General features: G+C 40.0%; 1 protein-coding gene across 3 annotated transcripts in view; it reads left to right on the forward strand.

The window, feature by feature from the left end:
• The first annotated feature begins 827 nt into the window (after positions 1 to 827).
• The window catches only part of EPHA3 (EPH receptor A3), a 234,633-nt gene continuing 215,383 nt past the window's right edge, over positions 828 to 20,077 (forward strand). For 2 of the 3 annotated variants that reach the window (XM_068909008.1, XM_068909016.1), the window contains exons 1-2: positions 828 to 1,050; positions 19,198 to 19,262. In XM_068909008.1, coding sequence (XP_068765109.1) covers positions 957 to 1,050; positions 19,198 to 19,262 — 159 coding nt within the window. In that variant the 5' untranslated portion in view covers positions 828 to 956. Of the gene's footprint in view, positions 1,051 to 1,448; positions 1,613 to 19,197; positions 19,263 to 20,077 lie in introns of those variants that run through there. The other variant, XM_068909037.1, reaches the window with a different exon arrangement.

The following is a 20,077-nucleotide window of genomic DNA, read 5'->3' on the forward strand; positions in this document are numbered from 1 at the left end:
TGGTAGATTTGGTGAAAACTGTTTCTTAATCTGATTGAATAGAATTGATTAGATCCTGGGCAATACGCTCTAGGTGACCCTGCGTGAGCAGGGAGGTTGGACTAGATGATCTCCAGAGGTCCCTTCCAACCTAAACGATTCTGTGATTCTGTGATTCTGTGAACATCACTCTGGAGATAGGGCAGGAGAAGGAAAGGAGGCGTCACATCCCAAACTCACCCAGAACAAGTACGGGAATGAGACCGACTTCCCATGGCCGCCTTCTCGCCTTTGGTCTGGCTTGGCTGCGTTTCCAGTCGCTTCAGCGCAGTGTAAAGGCGGCGGGGCTAACCCAAGCAGGTGGTTTGGGCAGGCCAACAGGGCGACGCCGCGCCGGAGCGACACGGCCAGGCCCGTGCCGCCTCTTTCCAGCAGGACCTCCGAGGAGGGGCGGGTAAAACAAGCGGACGAAGGGCTTGGGTTGGGAGTCAAGTACGTATGTGCCCGAGTACCATCGTGTAGCTCTTCTCCTCCTCCCGCGGAGGCGCCCGGAGGGGGGGGGGTCCTGAGGCTCCCGCGCCCCTCGGGCGGGCGGCGGCGGCCCGCTGAGGGAACGACCGTTGGCTCCGCCGCCGTTGCCGCCGCGGGGGCTGCCGCGACCCGGCCGCGCGGGGCCCTGGGGCGGGCCGAGTGTCTCCGAGAGCCGGCGCGCAGCCCCCGCTCCCGCCTGCGGAGGTGAGGGCGAAGCGAGCCCCCGCTCTCGGGGGTGGCGGTTGAGGTCCGGCGGGGCCGGGCGGCGCTAGGGCCCGGGGGCGGCGCGGCGGCGGGGCGGGGCGGGGCGGGCCCCTCCTCGGCGGCCGCGCGAAGGCGGGCGGCGGGCGGGCGCGGGGTATGGTGGTGGCGGCGCCGGCGCGGGCGCGCAGCGGTGGCATGCGGCGCGGAGACATGCGGCTCTGCCTACGCGCTGCCCCGCCGACATGGACCGCCGCCTGCTGCTGCTGCTGTTGCTGTTGCTACTCGGCGCTGTCCTCCGCGCCGCCGGGCGCCTGACCGCCCGGCCCGGCAATGAAGGTGAGCCGCGGGACGGGCGAGCCCAGCCGCGTCCCGCGGGGCCGAGGACGCGCTCCGCGCTCGCTGTTCTTCTTCTCTCTCTCTCTTTTTTTTTTTCCCCTCTTCTCCGTTAAGGTGGTCCGGGGCGGGGGCGATAGCGGCTGCTTGGCCTTTGGGCCGGCGGGTTGGCTTTTCACTCGCGCTCCGCGGGCGCGGCCGCGGCGCCGCCGAGGAAGCAGCCGCCTGCGCGGAGCCGGGCGTGCGCGGCCGGCCGGGGAGAGGCAGCGTGCTGCGCGGGCGCGGGGCGGCGCGCGGGCCTCGGATGGGTGCGCTGTCCCCCGCGGCGCGGTGGGGACGCGGCGCGTGCGCGCGCGCGCTGCCCTGGCGGTTTGAATCGCAGCGCGGCGGCACCTCCGCAGGTGCCGGTTCTGTCTGGGGGCGGCGGCCGTTAAGGACCAACCGCCTAACGGCTGCTGCGTGCCCGGCCGCGAGCGCGGACAGCGCCCGGCGCCCGGCTCGCTTGCGGATGACTACAGCTAGCTCGGAAGGCTAACGCGTGGCTCCCGTCCACTCTTCCTGACTGGTAACTCGGTTGCGCTGGGATGGGGGTTTGAGGAGTCTTGGGCTTCAAAACTTTTCATTAATGTGAAAATAAAAATAAAAAAAAAAAGAAAGAGAGAGAGCTTGTTCCCTTGTAAAATCTGCTTTTGCTCCGCTAGGTTTTTTTCGTGTCAGTTCTTAACCTGTTAAAACGGGGTGTTGCGCGTGTGTAAATTTTCTGAAACAAAGCACGACTATTTTGTTCTCCTTCGCTGGGGTAATTTTTAAGATGAAGTTTGAGGAAAGCGTATGTTTAGAATGCCGGGAGAGGAATTGTTCTAACTAGGCGCTCTCTGAGAAAGAAATTGAAGTACTTAAAAAAAAAAAAAATACAAACGTCTGTTCCCCATAAATAAAAAAAATGCAGCTTTTGCTCCCTTCCACAGCGGGCACGGTCGATGCAACCAGGATGCCCAGTGTAGTAGTCTTTATGGAAAAATCTAGAGACCGGAGGTTGTGAGGAACTTCTAGTAACAAACAGTCATAAAAAACCCTGCACCTGCTCAGATTGAAGCATTTGTGTGGAGAAGAAGATATACAAGCTATTAAAACAATCTTTTCCCACATACAAATAACACTGATGTACTTATCAGTGTTCTGGCTGCTTGTGGAATAAGGCAGTGGGCTAACAGCATTAAATCATTTTTGACAAGAAAAAATTAATACAAAAGCAAATGGGGAAAGATTAGAACTTTACAAATCCTGGGTAATCCTAAATCATTTGTTTTTATTGTTAGAAAGAAGCCACTGTACCATTTTATTGAAAGAATAATGTCATGTGTTTGTATGTTTTATGTAAATATATTTTGCATAGGTAGCGCTGTAAAGGTTATCTAAAAAAAAAAAAAAAAAAGGTTTTCAATGGTTGGTCACTCTTAAGTCTCTCCCCAGATATACGCTATTTTATAAATGTTGTTGCCTTTCACAAACGATTTTTCTGGAATGAAAACCAGCATGTTAGTAGGGGATTATTCTTGTCATGCTATTACAAAGCGTTTTGGAAATATATGCGGTTCTATTAGTCAGCAAAGCAGCTCTGCCTTCATGCCAGTGGCAGACAGACACAGTCTATAAACTAACACTAATTATGCAAAAAAAAAAAAAAAAGTATTCAGGTTTGCAAAAAAAACCCCCGCTTTTTATTTTGTTATTTAAGATGGCTGGCACGGAGAACTGAGAAAGAAGAAAAACATTGGTTCCATACAGTATGCACATTAAACATACTTGTCCGAAGCAGATATTGCTTCTGTTCCCTGCTTTCAGCTTCAAGAACTTGTAAAGTACCAGTAATATTTTCAAAATGGCTAATGAAAAAAACATAAACGGAGTTTGCTGGACAACAACCTGCTTTCGCATGCTTACTTTTTTGAATTACATGTTTCTCCATTCTAAAAAAGGAGCGCTGACAGTTTCTTTTAAAAATGAGACTAACTTCAAAATTTTCCTTAAATTTCTTTTAGGAAATATCAGCAGTTTTCTTATTTATTTACAATGTATTTAGGCTGATATTGCGCGTTTAGGAACTGAGTCGTTATAATTTGCTGACACGCTAATTTATTTGACAATCAAGCGTTAGCATGTTGTTTTAAATAACCTCAGAAAGTCATTCTTTCTTTAAATATTTTTTTCCCCTTTACTTTACTTCCTTCCCTAGTTTCGTTATCATAAATTTTCCCACCAGAACTAAGGAAATATGTTTCTGCGTTTCTTTGCTGGGCATTTAGAGAGGGTTATTCCCCCCGTCCCCCCCACTGTTGAGATTGCAAAAGATACACTTTGGATAGAGAATGTTAATACAGGCAGATAGATGAAAATATGTACTTTTTTTATATACCTTAATATAAAACTACTGTTAAACATCTCATGGAGTATTTTCACAAAGGTTAAAGCTCCTTTTTGGTACCTTTAGTTTTGTGTAACTTCTGAGGAGCGTGTGAATGTTGCAGTAGACGTGTGACAGGAGTATATTCAGGGCTACCGGAAATATTTCCTACATTTATTTGACTTGAAAGAGCTGTTTCTATTTTTTAGCTACAACTGCAGTTAACATTTGTGAATAATATTAAAACTGACAACCACTAATACTGCAATGGGAATGGATGCAAGGGATGGGGGGGGAAAGGAGGAGAGAGGGGTGAAGGCAAGCCCTTGATTTACTTCACTTTGTATTTTCAAATGTGGTTTGTTTTTTTTGGAGTGCTTGAGTATTTGTTAATTTACTTCATCACAGAAAGTTTTTTTAATTTAGGTATTTTTTTTCCTGTCAAAAACTACAGTTTTCTGCTAAGTTTGTTTAAGTAACCAACCCACTGTGCTCACTGCAAAGCTGCATACTTTTTACCTACATAATTCCAGAAGTTCAAAAAGGTTCTCTAAAGTTCAGATTTATCTATGTACAGTGGTGAAATGTGTGCCGTTTTCTGAGAGTCAGGAAAATGTCAGAAAGATTTAACATCTAACTTTTCAAGTTTCAAGTCACAAACAGAACCCTATATGTACATAGAAACCACATGTTCTGCTATTCTATTCTGTTGATATTTTTCAGTGAGGGTGGATTGTGCATTTTTTCTTAGGAGGATGCAGTTTCTTTCTGAACAATTCCTATGGTATCAAGAAATAGAATGTGATATATCATTCTGTAATTTAATAATTTTTCTCAATCTCTTTTATAACTATGCTGCCTGCCCGAGGGTACCAGCAACCTTAATTTCACTGTTTTATAACCCACAACAGTTAACACTTGACCTGGGTCATTAACAGGATTATCAGCAAATTTGTTTAAGCTTTTACTGACAACCTGAATTGCTTCAATAATATTTTGACTGTGCAGACAGGAAACTTCTTGTAACCTCTCAATCTAGCATAAAATTAATTTTGTGTGAAAATAGCTACCAAAAGATCAATATGGTAAATCTGCTTAAAGTACTTGGTTTCAAATAGTGTCCATTTTGGTTAACGGCAAGAAGGTTCTAATCAGTCTCTATTTTCAGTCTATATTGGTTTTTGAGATGTGGTTTCATCTTTTATTCACTCGTTACCATCTCAGAACCGTGCATAACCGTAAAAGTCTCTGCTAACACTTAAAGACACTAAAGACGACTTACTGTGTTCCTATAGTAATGACAGCTGTTGGCGCATTTTTGAAAAATGCAGTGCTTGCCTGTGGAACAAGTTGTTTGACCAGCTTTTGCGTATAATTTTGGGAAATGTTAGAAATACTGGAAACTTTTCAGTAGAATCAAAAGGGATTGTATGGGAAAGTGCCTTTTGCAAATCTTGTTTTACTGTATGTCAGGTATTATTAGGTCAGGGCAAGTCCTGATGTATCATGACAGAGTTCTTAATGGTGCTTATAGCTTGCTGTTGAGTGTTTAACTGCAAAAGAAGTTAAAAGTAGGTTTACAAATCCTCATATGCTGCGTTTTTTAAATTCAATTTCGGAAAGCTAGAACTCGTGAGGGTTGAGGGGGCTATTTTCATACAGCTGTCTCTTATTTAGGACTTCTGTGCTTAATCCCTAGCTGCATGGTTAGACAAATAATGAGTGCATTTTAAAATTCACACCAAGATGTTTTAAAATGCTGCACAATAGGAAAAGAAAGTTGAGCAAATTCCTGATTTTATGTCAATGTTTTTGATAGCAGGCTCTAACACATGGAAAAACTTATTTTCTTTTCTGTTTGTCACTTAAATTTATCTTGACTTACTGCTGATTTCAATACAGCGTACTAAAAAGAAAAATCAGTACGTTGTCTATAGCAAACTTAAAGCAGATGTATGAAATGCAGAGATGTCCAAATAGAACACTGCAATTAATTCTCATTGCAGCTAATTTGTATACGTGTATACCTTCTCCAACAAACCAGTCAAAGCATAGAAACCTGTGAAAACTCTCTTCTGTATTTTAAACCTTAGGAAATAAGGCTTCAGGGGCACTACCAGAATGAAAACTTAGCATACCGATTATCTGTTTACTAGTTTAACAGTTGTTTATGTGAAAACTTTGCATATCAGGAGCGTGCTCTGACTGAACTTAAATTTTTCATTCCCATCTGGGAAAAATATGCAAATTAGTTTTAATTGTTTTTATCAACTGCAGGAGTTAACTAAATTGGTTTTAGTGTGCTTACTTCTGATTTTGTTTCAAAACTTGTAAGTTTTGCTCTCAGAGTAGGTAATGGCTCTTTTTCTTGTAATCCTCGCCTGATGAAAGTTTAGAAATACAGATGCAGGTGTTCATTTTCTTGTTTTCAGAGCTCTGGATCGTATCGCCAGTGAGGGTCACTACAGAGCTATTACCAAATACAAGAGTACAGTCTGTAGGTTTTTGTACAGAGCCTGATTTAGTTCTATGAGGTACCTGTAACTCATGCAGGTTCAAGGGATTTGTAGCTGCTGTTTGATTTTTATTTCAAAAAAAAAAAAAAAAGGACATAATCACATCCTTACATTTGTTAAAGTTCACAGCTATGCTCAGTTGGACTAGAATTGAAAGAAGAAGCCGGATCAGTAGCTTAGGGTGCTGAATTGACTAGACTAGTCCAGTGCTATCCAAGTTTGATAAAACTTCAGAGGTGAGGCAAAGGGATTTCACAAACTCATCACCTTTCTGAAAGAGAATTCCAGCATCTCAAGAATGGAGTGAGATGTAGGGATTCTTTGGGTTTTTTTGTCTTTTTTTCTTATTATTTTTATGAAAAAGAGCATCATTTGTTGAAACATTGTTTATTAGGGAGGAAAAGAATTGCAATAAGAAATGATTCAGTGAAATGGAAGATTATTTTGTGCACAAATGCCTGTGACTTTACTACTAAGTGATGCATTTTGCTAAAAATTCATTGAACTGTTACAGCTATTCTTATTTCCATAAACTTTAGAGCAGTAGGTTTTATTTTTTGTACTTAAACTGTTCTAAACCAGAACCGAAAGTTAACAGAGAAGAGTTTAATTCAGAAGATGAGATATGAACTCCCAGTGGTGTAATTTTGGAAACAGAAACATGGTAGTAATTTGCTGTGTTAGGATCACATTCACCACTGGTAGCTTTGTGCCTCTTAGTTTTTAAGTGCTTGATAAATCCTACCACAAATATTGTTTAGCAGTGTGAAACTGATGCAAAATGAAAACTGGGTCCCTTGAACTGCAGATTGCTTTTAAGTTTCTGCAGTGAATGGGTGACAGAAATAAAGATACAGCAATAAAGGTAATCCTATCCGAAAGAAGGCTCGGAACAGTGACAAAAGAGCTCCAGCCTGTGAGAGTGGAGGGTAGAATGAATGAAACGCCCGATCATACAGTCTTAAATTTGCAAGAGATGTTATTAAACTAGACACACTGTAAGCAGAAACTTTAGTGCCACACTCCTTTTTTTCATAAACTATTGTATCCTGCTGTTTCAGGCAAAATATGGAGGAAAATCCCATTAATCTGCTGGAGAAATATCGATGAAAGAATAATAGCAGCTCAAACGAACAGTGGCTGAAACTTATTAGCAATTAGAGCAAACAATAGGATGAATGTTGAGGTTCAGTCAGGGCAGCTTACTGTAACATGTTATGGGAATGGTGATTTTGGTTTTTTTCTGGCTGATTTCTCATGCCATTTTTCCATCTACACTTGAACGGAAAAGTTCATGTTGCGTTTGTCTACTTTTAAAAATAATAATAATTAAAAAAATACTCGAGTATAGTTGTGACACGTAAGACAATAATTTAAAAAACAGTCTTTTAAAATGACGCCTGAGAAAGTTTGTATGGTTTTGTAGAAAAACTAGACAGAAGAGTTACTATTAAAATAAATTATAATTAAAGCACCAAAATATCTTTTGCTCCGTGGTAGTCTTCCCACAAACTTTGCTCAGTAACAAATAGCAGAGAATGAATGACATTGGGCTTCTTGATTTAGTTGTTGAGAAACTAGATGGCAGCTAGAATGTTTTTACTTTATTTGCTGTTTTGAGAGGCAAGGCTTTTTGAGAGATCTCTTCCTGGGGCAGGAGGATTAAGGAGGGAGAGGTAGAGTGAGATAAAGTGAAAGTTTGAGCTGAATCTGAGCAAAATCAGACCAAAATCCAAACTTTCTCCAGTTAATGACACTGTTTGGAACCCAGAATTCATTGCTCGCAATGATCCGAACACTGAACAAAGCACAAATTAAGAAATTCCTTGCCTCCCTGAAAGTCTAAGCTTTGTTTACATTAGTAAGCTTCATGACTATGTTTTAGAAATGGTGCATTTCTACAGACTGCAGTTCAGACAGGGTGGAAGCATTTTTACGTTCTATTTAATCTTTCTGTATTAACTTTTTTTCTTTTTTAAAGAAAAAAGAGAATAGAAAAGCAAGTCATGTCTGTCTAGCCTAAAAAATTATGACCCGCAGTGGAGAACACACACTTCAGAAGTCTGAGTCTGAATATGTCCTAAGAATGTAGTGTTGCTATCCTGCAAATATTTTTCTGCCAAAGATGATTTACCTAAGAGAATGTGCGAGCCATGGTGAGAGATCAGTTTTCCTGGAGAGACAGAAAACAGCTATGGAGAATGTGCAGTGGTCACTCAAACCCTGCAGGTTAACCGAACTGTAGGGAAACGTCACCAGTCTCCCTTGCTCCCACCCCACCTACCCGTGCTTCCTCTTTCTTATATATCCGTGTTTTTTCTTCTGGGCCTTCCCTTCCATAAATTTCCATTCAGCAATACCGAGTGGAAGGCAAAGATCATCTTTTTCTTCCCTGCTGTTTGGGAGGGCCACATGTCCATTCTTACCAAGTGTTGTTTACCAGGAGAAAGGAGATGCTTTGATCCTGTAGTTTCCCAGAGAAAAGACACAGGAAAATAATTACTCATCTAATGACATTGCTTTTTCCTAATCAGTTGGTTGTGTTGATCCCCAGACTGGGGTGACAGACTGAGTTAAAGCAGGACTAAGGGTGTTCAAGAGGTTGAAGAAAAAGTTGTCGATGCTAACCAGGAAAAGCAGTGGTGGAGAAAAGGCATGAGGAATGTGCTTAGTTTGTGCAAAATAATTGGAGCCTTGAGCGGTTTGTGGGAAGGAAATGAAAATAGAGGAATGAGCAGAAGACAGAGGTCTGAAAAATTGGCTTATGAGTGGATGAGGATATGACAGTCATTTAAGCATTTACCTTTGATAAAAATATTTGTATTTCTCACATATGGAAATAGGGAAAAAAAGACGTTAGCAGGGTTTTGGTTGCAAAGGCAGCAAATGAAGTTGGGGCAATTCCATTTTTCATATGGATAGCTCAGCACACATGTTCTGCATTAATTACCTCCATAAATTCTGTTAACCTGGCAAACAATGAAAATATCATGTTGGTGACATCACTGTATTGGAAAATAAAACTGGTTTTCGCATCTTGATTTTCTCAGCATGACACTTGAGGAGATTTCTTAGGCTATTGGCATTTTACTCCCCCAATTTGCACCAAGATGTTTAATCATTTGCTCTGTGGGTTTATTTTATCTATGGAGTAGCTATGTAAGGACATAAGCATTTCATAGGTTATGCAAGCTGAAACTTTACTTCTCTATAAGACTCCTATGAATCTAAAGGTTGACAAAACTCTGTCAGGATGCTACCGGTGTAGCTGACTTTGTGAATGTATTATATCAGGATTTTCTAAATTCTTTTACAGGTCTTAATTTCTGTGCTTCAAACTAGGAAGAAGTTATGGGGGTTATGTTCTTCTTTTGCTGTTCTGTGCCCTATGTAAGAAAATTTTTAAAAGCAATTCCCCCCCCCCCCCCCCGAAATTTGGCATAATGCGAATAGATTCACTTGGGAGTATCACAGCCTTTTTAACAAATGAATAGTTGTTTATAGGTCTTGCACTCTGGTCTCAACAAATCCTATCATCAAGGCACTACTGATTATTTGCTGTAATTTCTAGTGATTTCAGGACCTCGAATATGTTTGAACTGCAGCAGTGAAGAAAATTTCTGTAAGCTTAAACTGTTTTAGCCATGGGTGCTGCATGTGCTGAGTTATCTTTTCTGGGACGCGTCTTGGTGTCTAGAATTCTAGAAACTGAGCATGTCTTACTACTTTTTAAATTCTCAATTTACTTTCAGTAAATGTGGGCAGTATATTTTGCTGTAATGCAACATTTTTTTCCTTTAAGTCACTAGAAGCCTTCCTAGATGGGATCTTTGTGACAATCTGATAAATCCCAACTCTGTCAGAGCCGCAGAGGGCCTGAATCTGCAAAACTCCGGTGGATACTGAATGTTATTTCCTCCGCAAGGAAGGAATGCAGAAATTAAAAGGCTCAGTTGTGCAGTGTGCTTAAGCCCTTTTAAGAAGTGCTTTAGCTCTTATTGAAATAATTTTGGTAACATTTGTTGTTGGATTTGGCTGCATAGATCAAGGCATAGAGTGCCGTTTTGTGCGTCCCTGAGGATCTGGGGCAACCAGCAGGACTGGCAGGTGCAGTGCAACCTACGAGAGACCCACCTTATTCTAGGCTGCTGAAAGGCAGGAGGTGCTTGTGTTGAGGTAACTGAATCTCATCCCTAGTTTGCGTGTTTATTTATTTTTGCCTGAGAAGGGTGAACGTGGGTTTTCCAGTTTAAACTCCCTTTTAACACAGTGGCCCTGAATTTACATTACACGTTTAACACTGTACTTTGCTGATGTCAGATTTAGCAGTAGAGAAGTAGAGTGGAGTGAGGTTCGGGGGATTTGGATTTGAATGTGAGTTCAGTTGAACAGTAATTCAGATACATAATGGTTTTATCCCTCTTTTATAGGAGATACAGGTAGAAGACCACTGGAAAAATTGGTGTTGGAAAAAAAATGCAAAGAAGTGAAGGTGACACAGTAATTTGGAACCTGTTAGGATAATCTATTTTTAATTTTTATATTCCTGTGTTAATGAAAAGAACTGGCACATATCAACTTACAGGAAATAGCCTAATAAAACTGAAACCTTATTAGGCCTGTTTGATAAACATTGCATTCCAGCCCACCAGTCATATGTTTTTGCATACTTGGAAATTGAGCTTTACACCACTTTAACAGTATCAAAAGAACTCTCATGTTTCAAGCTAATAAAAAAGAAATAAAATCTGTTTTGGTTACGTTCATCCATGGGAATGTTCTCTTGTAAAGTGGATGAGAACTGGGCAACTATCAATTTAATGCGGACCCGGTACTCAGAGAAAGAGCTGTGGGCAGGTTTGTTACCTCACTTCTACAAAGGAGCTGCTAGTTCATACGTCATCATCTGTGCAAAACCGGTCTACCTTTACTTTATCTTTGCAGTGTCCAGAATACCTTCTGTAAGTTGCTAAGTTACATGGTTTGAGTACGTCTGCACCCCTGTAGACTTGATGCAGATTAACTGGAAGGTAAACTCAAAGCTTACCTATTCTGCATAGCTGTAGCTATTGCTTGAATTCTCACTGTGACGGGATGAAGGGGAATGGCTGTTACTGTTAAGTCAACACTCCTAAGTTTTTTAGCAGCAAAACATGTAAGTAATTTTCTGGTCTACTGTGAAATCAGTTCCAGTTTTGTGTGCTTAAAAAGCAATATAGTTCTGAACGTTTTGCACTCTGACACCTTCATGTGAAGCTTATATTTTTGGGTTTGGTTGTCATTGTCTTGTCAGTTAAGAGACTTAAGATAGTACTGTCCCTTTACTGTAGACAGACTTCATATTCAGTGAGAGGAGGAAGATACTGGAGAGCTTGTGCTGCGTGTGGGGTGCAGGCAAGGGAGAGTCAGGACAGCTGGGCTGGGGTGCGTTGTCTGTATAGCGGTGGCTGCAGTCAGCGCAGTTGGAGCCACAGTGGAGGGGGCACGGATGTACTATTGATCTCCGGCCTTATTGGAATTCGTTCTGTGCCGAGCCAGCAGGCAGAGGATTGCTATGCGGTCATAGATCCTCCCTGATCTGCTCTGTTCTTGCAGTTTACAGTATGTGCTTTTATTTATAGGCATTCCTGTAGTGTTCACTGCTGTACTGCGTTCCGTCGTTTACAGCCTTTTGAGAGAAACGAAGGATAAGGTTCCTGTTTTGGCTGCTTCGCTCTTCAACCATAGAAAGAGCCGAGCTACCTGAATCTGGCCTCAGAAGCTGTTAGGGAGCCTGTTAGATGAAAAAGGTAAAATCTGGGAAGAAAATGAAACTCTTTGTCTTCAAAAGCTGAAGACAGCTGCTGTAAAAATAGAATTTGTCAAATAACTGGCCTAGGATGCTTGTAGCAAGTAAGCGTGTTGTTTAGAAGTAATAATGCACAGGGTAACTTGACAGTCTAGTATTGCTAGTCTTCTGTCTTTTTAGTTAAGATTTATAACACAATCGTTTAGTTTTGGAAATAGTTTGTAAATTATTTACCAAACATTTAAATTAAAATAATGGAGGTCTGGGTTATCCAGCACCCTTTTATGAAGATTCTTGTGCTCATTTTAGAGCAGGCAGTTTTTAATTCATTTTGGTTTTCTCTTGTTTGTTCTTCTCCCCCCCCCCCCCCCCCCCCCGTAGAGCTCTTCAGTCAGCAATTTAACCTCAGATTGAACATGATAGTTGCCAAATTTGGAATGTTCTGCACAAAATTGTATTTGTATTGTACAATATAATGGCATAGGCAAGAAAGGTTGAAAGTGCAGACCTCACAGTATTATGCCTCTCGAAGGACTGTAATCTGGCTTTGAGCTGCAGCAAAAATCTCCCTGAGAAATCTCATATTTGGAAGAAGAGAATGGTTTAGTAAATGGGCCAAACTTTGCTGGCACCTGAATTGGGGGTGCATTGCAAAGCTCTACTGGCTGTTTTTTGGAGACCTCTGCTATGAAGCAGAGTATCACCTTGCTTCCTAGAGTGCCCCAAGAAGAGCCAGTACATGGGGACCTCGCAGATCTTTCTTATACTAAGGAGATTTTCTTCTGAGTGTTTGCAACAATAATTACATCTTCATTACAGCAATTGGGGGGAAATGTGGGACCATCAAATCACAGGAGAGTTGAATTTTTATTAATTAACAAGTGGCAAATTGGGCCCCAAATCTGCTTCTTAGAACCACGTTTCATTGTTGAATAGTCTTCCATGGAGGAGAAAAAAAAGTAGCATTGGTTAGCATTGCTTCATGGAGTAATTTCTAATCTACCGGATGTTTTTGTTTGTTTGAGTTTTTGTCTTCCTTGCCAAAGAGTTCTTGGCACACCTTGGCAAATCTTGCATTAGCATGATAGCTGATCCCAGCTGTTCATCGTGGTGAGCACATAAGGGCATAACTTTGGCCTAGCCAAGGCCCAGCCTGTCTGTTTGTAGGTGTTGTTTCTAGCCTCGGAATAAATCAAAGATGTAAAGCCGATCTGCTCCAGCATTTTTTACTTTACTTCCATTAGTCATGGGGTAATGGAGGGTTGAGAATACTCAGATCTGTACTCATAGGTGCGTAAAAATCCAGGTGCAAGTTGTCTTTGCCAAAAGGAGGCCACCATTCTAAAAATGTATGTCAGTATTCACACTGACTCCGCTCTGTCCCACCCCAAAACCAAATACTGGCTAACTTCTTGCCGCAAAAGATTTTCTTTGCTTCTGAGAAGCGTATGACACATTTCAATTATGGGCATTCCCCATTTTTAGTTGCATAGGAAATCTGTTTTTTCGCGTGTTAGCATTTTTTTTAATAACTAGCATATTTCTAAACTGACAGTTTGATGACAAACGAGAAAAGACAAAATATTGTTTTTTGTGATTTTTGTTTTAATTATCTGAAGAAAAATATTTTAGCTCTTTTTTTGTTATTCTGTTTTTTTTTTTTTTTATGTAAGATGTGGTTTGGAACTACTTGACAGTGTTGAAGTTGTTGTTTGTAGACTCTTCTCCTTTAGATATTGAAAGTTGTCTCTTAGTAGGCTTTCCTCCACCCTGTTTCTTAAGAAGTGAGGATTATCTTAGGGTGATTCTACCTGGCACAACGTTTGTTTGTTCGTTCTTTACTGGGGAATGTATGTACGCTGTGTTCAGTGCAGTGTAGCGGTCATTACTCCGCAGGTTCCTAGAAATGTTGCTTCTTTCAGACAGTATTTGGGTATCTTGTTAGTTTTATAGTGCTTTTTCTTTCAGTGACATTACTCCTGATAAAAACCTGCTATTAGTGAGCCTAGAGTCAGGCCCTCTGCCATTACTCTCAAACTGGAAGTAATTTCTGATAGCGTGAGGGGGCCTGGTTGTCAGACTGGGCTCGAGCGCTCATTCATCTTATTCTTGATGCCAGGAAAATGAGGGTGAGTGAGCTTTGCATTTCACGTGTGTGTTTCTGTTCTGGTCGCTGGGAAGAGATTCATCTTTACCTCCATGGCACAAATGAGTATTGTGTAAACTAATCATGCTTTCTCTTCAAATTGTGTACTCTGAAGGCCAGAATAGTCAGGCAAGAGAGAGAACATGTTCTGAATTAACATGTTGCCATGTGGCAGAAACAGCTACTGTGTGCAGTACAGTGAGCAAGGCTGTTGTCTGAAAGGACTAAGTCACTGATTTTTTTCAAAGCTAGAACTGGTGGTTGCTTAGTTTGTAGAGCATTCTGATATTTTAATACCAGTAAATTCTCTCTAGTACTTGCCACTGGTTTAAAAGCAAGTTATTTACATAATGTGAACGAATGTAGTACCTGCAATTATTAGAGGGTGTTGTGTTGTGTTGTGTTGTTCCTCTGTGTCTCTCTAGTGTAACCAATGATCCTTTTTAAGGCATTTCATTGGAAAGAATTGTTTATGGCAGCAGAACTGTTCAGCTACCATAAGAATTACCCATAGTAACTGGCTGGTCAACCTTAGAATTTTTTTTTAAGAGTTAGCTGAATGATACTCAAACAGTTTTGCAGAATATGGAAATGTAAGGAATGCATTTGAATTGTGTGAGATAGTACATGATGCATAAGTTTCAGAAAGAGCTTAGAAGTCTTGATTGAGTTGTGCTGCTGTGGCAAGTAACACATGACCGAAGGTAAACGCGTTGCACAGGACGGTGCCAAGAAGGGTTAGAAACTCTTTCTCTCTCATTCTCCCTTTCTTCTGGTAAATATGTGGCTACGGGCAATCGTAATACTTCTAAATGTGGGCTTTCATTTAACTTTAATTATATGTGGAAAAATCCTTGAGGATAATGCTGGTGTATGCCAGCTGATGATGATCTGTCTTAAATCTTTTCATATTACACTTCATGAATTGATCAGATCAGTTTTGTGATTCAAATATATTACTTTTTGCTACACTAGAGTACATACAGAGTTGAAATAACTTGAGCTGAGTAATCATTATATAGGTTAATTGCATTTGTAAAATTTTACTTTTTCTCATCTAATCCTACAAATCCTTGCAAAAAAGATTTAGACGATGAATATCTAATCCATTCTTTTTTTGCCTTTAATTTTAACATAGAGAAATTGCTATTTTTTAGTTCTCTCATTCAATTTCCAGGTTCATAAGTGACACTAGGACGCATGATGACAAAATGTAATAAATTCAATCCCTTCCATATCCTTGTGTCAGGGACTGGGACCACTGCAGCCTATAAACTCTGTATTGGTTGTTTGCTCTTTATTGAGGTGTACAACTTTCTCTTGAAGTCAAAGGAAAAATGAGTATCACAGAAACTTTTTTTGGGAGTGGGGGATTTTTTTCAGGTGACTACCCAAAAGGAAAAATATTTTTCATTTTAGATTTATTAAAGAATTGTACATTAAAATAAATCTTGTCAAGGTTTTTTTAATAGAGGGTGAAGTATTCTGTGTACAAATTTCATTTAGATTATAAACAATTCCAGCAGCCCAATACTCTTCTATGTGTTTCTGCTTGCCTACTATATGATTCTTATTAGGCAAATGATAAAGACACAAGGCAAAAGGACAGATGCTCCTTTTGTCTAGGTGGTCGGTATACTTATGGTTGGTTTCTTTGAGTGTTGTTATTTTTTTCCGGGTCTTTTCTTTTACTTCTCAGCATTTCACAGAGACAAAAAAAAAAAAAAAAAAAGAGTAACTGGAGATCTTTACAGTTAGTGAAGACTCTGTGGGCTAGATAAGTGAGGGAACTTGAGGTTTTCTGATCTTACTGTAAATATGAAATGTTTACTTAATATGGCAACCTTTTCTCCTTCTAGCATAAATAAAAACTGGTGGAATAAGTTGAAGCATGTGCAGTACAAAAGCTGATCAAAATGTGTAGCTCAAAACTACCTATTAATGAAGTTACAGGTCTGGAACATAGTTTTTGCCTTGCTTTTTGTCGTGAATGGGAATATTCATATCACCATTTTTAGGTATCTGTTTTGGGTGTTCTGACATATCTGAACTACAAGCCTACTGCAGTCAGTGTCAATTTCTCTTTTCGAAGTAATTTTAAATTGTAGTGAAACATGCATGAACGTGAAAGAGTGATTTGCCTAGTGGCTCCTGTTTGAAGGAGATGAGGGAGATGAGGAAGGTGGAATGAAGGAGAGAAGAAGCACATAGAGGTAAAAACTCAACCTTTTATTGCATTTATGATGCATAGCATAGTTGTATAAATTCTCACCAGCAACACTGTCATTAATTTGATTAAGCTTCTGTTATGTAATTTAAGTCTGTCTAGTTAAAAGACCAGTATAAGTTGTGAATGCTGTTATTACAATAATGGGAAGAGAGATGGCAGATTATGCAACAACATGGTACTTTATTTGTGTGGAGTTATAAGGCGATCTAGGAAGGAATTAGCACGTGTCTGAAAGAAATGTGCCTAGTCAGGGAGAGTCTTCCTTGGGCTGAAAAATTGTTCTTACTGTCACATATTTGATCCCAGTATATTGTAATACAAGTGGAAACACAGCAGGAAAGATTGAGGCAGATCTGCCAGAGCTGTTCTGTGTGGCTCGTAAGGGGTGCTGGACTGAGGGTTTGTTTTAAACCTGTTCCACTTGCTTTAAAACGCTTTGTCTGTGAGACGGGGTGGCAGGGCAGGGAGACTGGCCTGTCCACATGCCTACGGCACCCACCATGGTGCAGGATGCCTGGCTTCCAGCGAGTGTTTAACTGCCGTCGCCATGGCATGTGAAACAGCCCTATCCTAATGCCTGTGGGTACTTTCCATAGGAATACTCCATAACCTGTGAACTGAGACCTTCTCTGAGAGACAGTATACAAGGTTGATGTTACTGAGGCATATGAGAGACCTGGACAATGACACTGAACTCTGATCTTCTGCATCTTGCAGATGCAGAAGTGTCATGATCATGACTCTAGGATCATTCTGTAACTGCTAGGCTGTTCAGTAAGTGGAGAGAGGGAAAGTACCACCAGGCTGTGAATGTATTCCGTTTATTTTTCCAGATGGGACTGAATTTGGACTGAATTTATAAATTTCAGAGTGGCTACAAGCATATTTTCACAAAGCTTACTGTTAAAGTGTGTGTGTGTGTGTACGTATAAAAACATTTATAAACAAAAACTGAAGTTTAATCTTGAGTGATTTGCCTTGGTAACTTACTGCCAAAGAATTTACCTCAGAAGTCATGCTTCCTTCACCACCATGTATTGCTAATGCACACCAAATATGTCTGTCTTATCCAGGAGATCCATAATCTGTGGGAATTTGTGGTCACAAAAGCAAAAAGTGAACTTCTGAATTTTTATTAGTATTTCCTATTATAGATGCAAACCTTGCTTAAGAATAGTCTGCCTAGGGCCCTATGCACTCAGTAAAGGACTGATTTTTTTTGTGCGTAGATAATTGAGAATTTATCATATTATCAATAATATGAGAGCTAAAGAAATATAGAATACTGGATTATATTATTTCTGTAATATTAGTAAAGATATTTTGGTCTGTTTGTTTATTGATGTAGGTAAAAATTGCAAATACTGTTGTTTTTCTTTTAAAATGGTATGTAACTGCAGGGGGAAATATTTTTCCTTCCACAGATAGAAGAATAGCTCATTCATTGCACTATAGCACTGCATGTATACACATGCACAACATATGAACACGTACACATGCAGAGTCACAGGTGTATATGTATAGTTGTTTATAATATTGTCTGTTGTCAAATTTCTGATACTGTACACCTGCTTTTCCCCCACTGTCTCTCTTCCTGTACATTCCAATAACAGGAGAAAGAGCCTAAATAGCTCTATTTAAGTGATGCCCAAGATTAAACAGCAAGTACAGGAGAATGCCAAATTAATACAAATAGCTCTACTTAGCAGATTGATAGATAATTTTCCTCATTTTTCCCTTCCTAGTTCTATTCTTCTATTTTCTCTGAGCACCAGTACCCAGACCATCTGCTCCTGGGAACAGTGACAACCCTTCAGGCTTACAAATGGAAGCTGAAGCTGCTCAGACTGAAGCAGGGGCCACCTCTAATAGATCCGTCATACTGAGGGGTTAAAATTCCCTTGAATATGATGAGATTTATTTCTTTTCTCATTGCAATTTCCATATTTAGAAAAAAAGGCAAATAAAGTAAACCTAAATTGCAAATAATAAATATTGAAGGTACATGACATGCAGTCATGAAATATACTGTTGTCATGCTGCGCACTAATACTTCAATGACTTGTGTTTCCGTAGAGACTCTGACTTTTTTTTATCACTTGGTACCAATTTACTTGTTCAGTTGCATGGTAATACATAAATGGTTTGTTAGGGAACTTTGTGATTAAGTGCTTGTAGATGCTACATAAAATGGCCAGGATAAGGAACATAATTTATTTTTGCACTTGTTTAAAAAAAAAGTAAATACCAAGGAAGAATATTCTTTAATGTATTTGTTTATATGTGATGTTTTCAAATGGATATAAAAGCATTGTGAGTGAATTGACTAGAAAATGTCTATGTCATACTGCTTGCAACTAAAATCTTCCTTCTTCTGAAAATTGGTACGTGCCTCTTTTTTTTTTTTTTTCTTTTAAAGATAATGGTTAGGTTAGTTATGAATTGATGGCCTTCTTTAAGTAGCTATATCTGAATTTATAACACTGTAATTACTTTTTGTATCTAACATTGCATGTAACGTTTAGAAAATGGTTACTACAAGGCAATTTGAGAACAAATTAGATCAGAAAGAAGAAAGAACTAAAGGAATGACTTTAACCAGCATTCATTATTTTTTCTTGTATTCTAAGAAAATTATATATGCCAAATACAGGCCTTTAATCAAATAATGAGTAAAATATTCACATCTCACCTATGTAGTTAGATGCATTGACCCAAATATCAGGCGTCCAAGGGGAAAACGTTGTAGTTTGCGCAGCTGATAGAGCAGCTCTGTTCCCACCCCCTGCTGTAATTAATTTGGTTGGAGATACATTGTTTATTTTTGTCACTTTTTTGTTTTAAAAAGTTCCTGTGTCTGCTGTTCATATGATGTTTTAACATAAACAAGATGATCCCTTTCCTTTGTCTGTCGTCTTATTTTTTGTAGCTAACTGCCAGGCCACCTGAACAAATCAGCTGCTTCACAAGGCCCCAGATAAACACATCTTTTAGTATGGGCTAACTGAGGTTAACTGGACAGAGGTAAATGAAACTCATTCCTCTTCATTTTATCTTTTTTTGTAGTAAATCTGCTGGATTCAAAAGCAATTCAAGGGGAGCTGGGCTGGATCTCCTACCCATCACATGGGGTGAGTTCACTAGACTGTGAAATGGAAGAGTGCTGCTACAGACCAATGTGCTATTTAACCATTGTTTCCTCTTCAGAGGACACTGTGCAATAGCTGTGGCTCTTTGAAGCTTCAAAATTAGTTTGCTATAAATGCGAAATATATGGCTTATATGGCTATGGTGCCTTTTCTTTAGAATATACATTGCACTGTGTGCGATCTCCATGAAGAGATCACCTTTATTGGAGAAAATGAAAGGAAGAGGTGCACTGAATAAAAGAAATTGCCAATAAGTACTGTTCCTTCTGCTATCACAATGTATATTTCTAAAAGATATCAACCTATTTCATAGTATTACCTGATAACTTATTCAGAGCGAAATAGTGGAAGATGAAAAAAGGTGTGGACATAAGTAGGTGATGTAAGTACTCATTTGAAAACTTTTATGCTGAATTGTTCAGATACTTTCATTTTTGAACGTTATTAGAGAAGTGTCTAAATTCTCTCTTTTTTTAAATTTGGCCAAATCAAATGACACTGAACATTCTATCTGTATAACTAAAAGTTTAGTCTTGAAGAGTCTCTGCTTTTGTACTTGCCAACACCAAGTTTTTACATATCATTTGCTAACGATCTACCTCTTTTTCAGATTTTTGTCATATTTATATTATCAGAGTTTAGCCATTCAGGGGCACTGATAGGTATCTGGTCACTCCCCAACTCCTTGTCCCTCCGTAGAATATATGTCCGCATTTGTGCGTAGGAACAACCCCTCATTGCTGTTTCTTTCTACATTGTGTAGCACAGATATGGAAAGAGAACCCTAGTCCCTGAAT

Source organism: Struthio camelus, chromosome 1, assembly GCF_040807025.1.
Source record: "Struthio camelus isolate bStrCam1 chromosome 1, bStrCam1.hap1, whole genome shotgun sequence".
Lineage (NCBI taxonomy): Eukaryota > Metazoa > Chordata > Aves > Struthioniformes > Struthionidae > Struthio > Struthio camelus.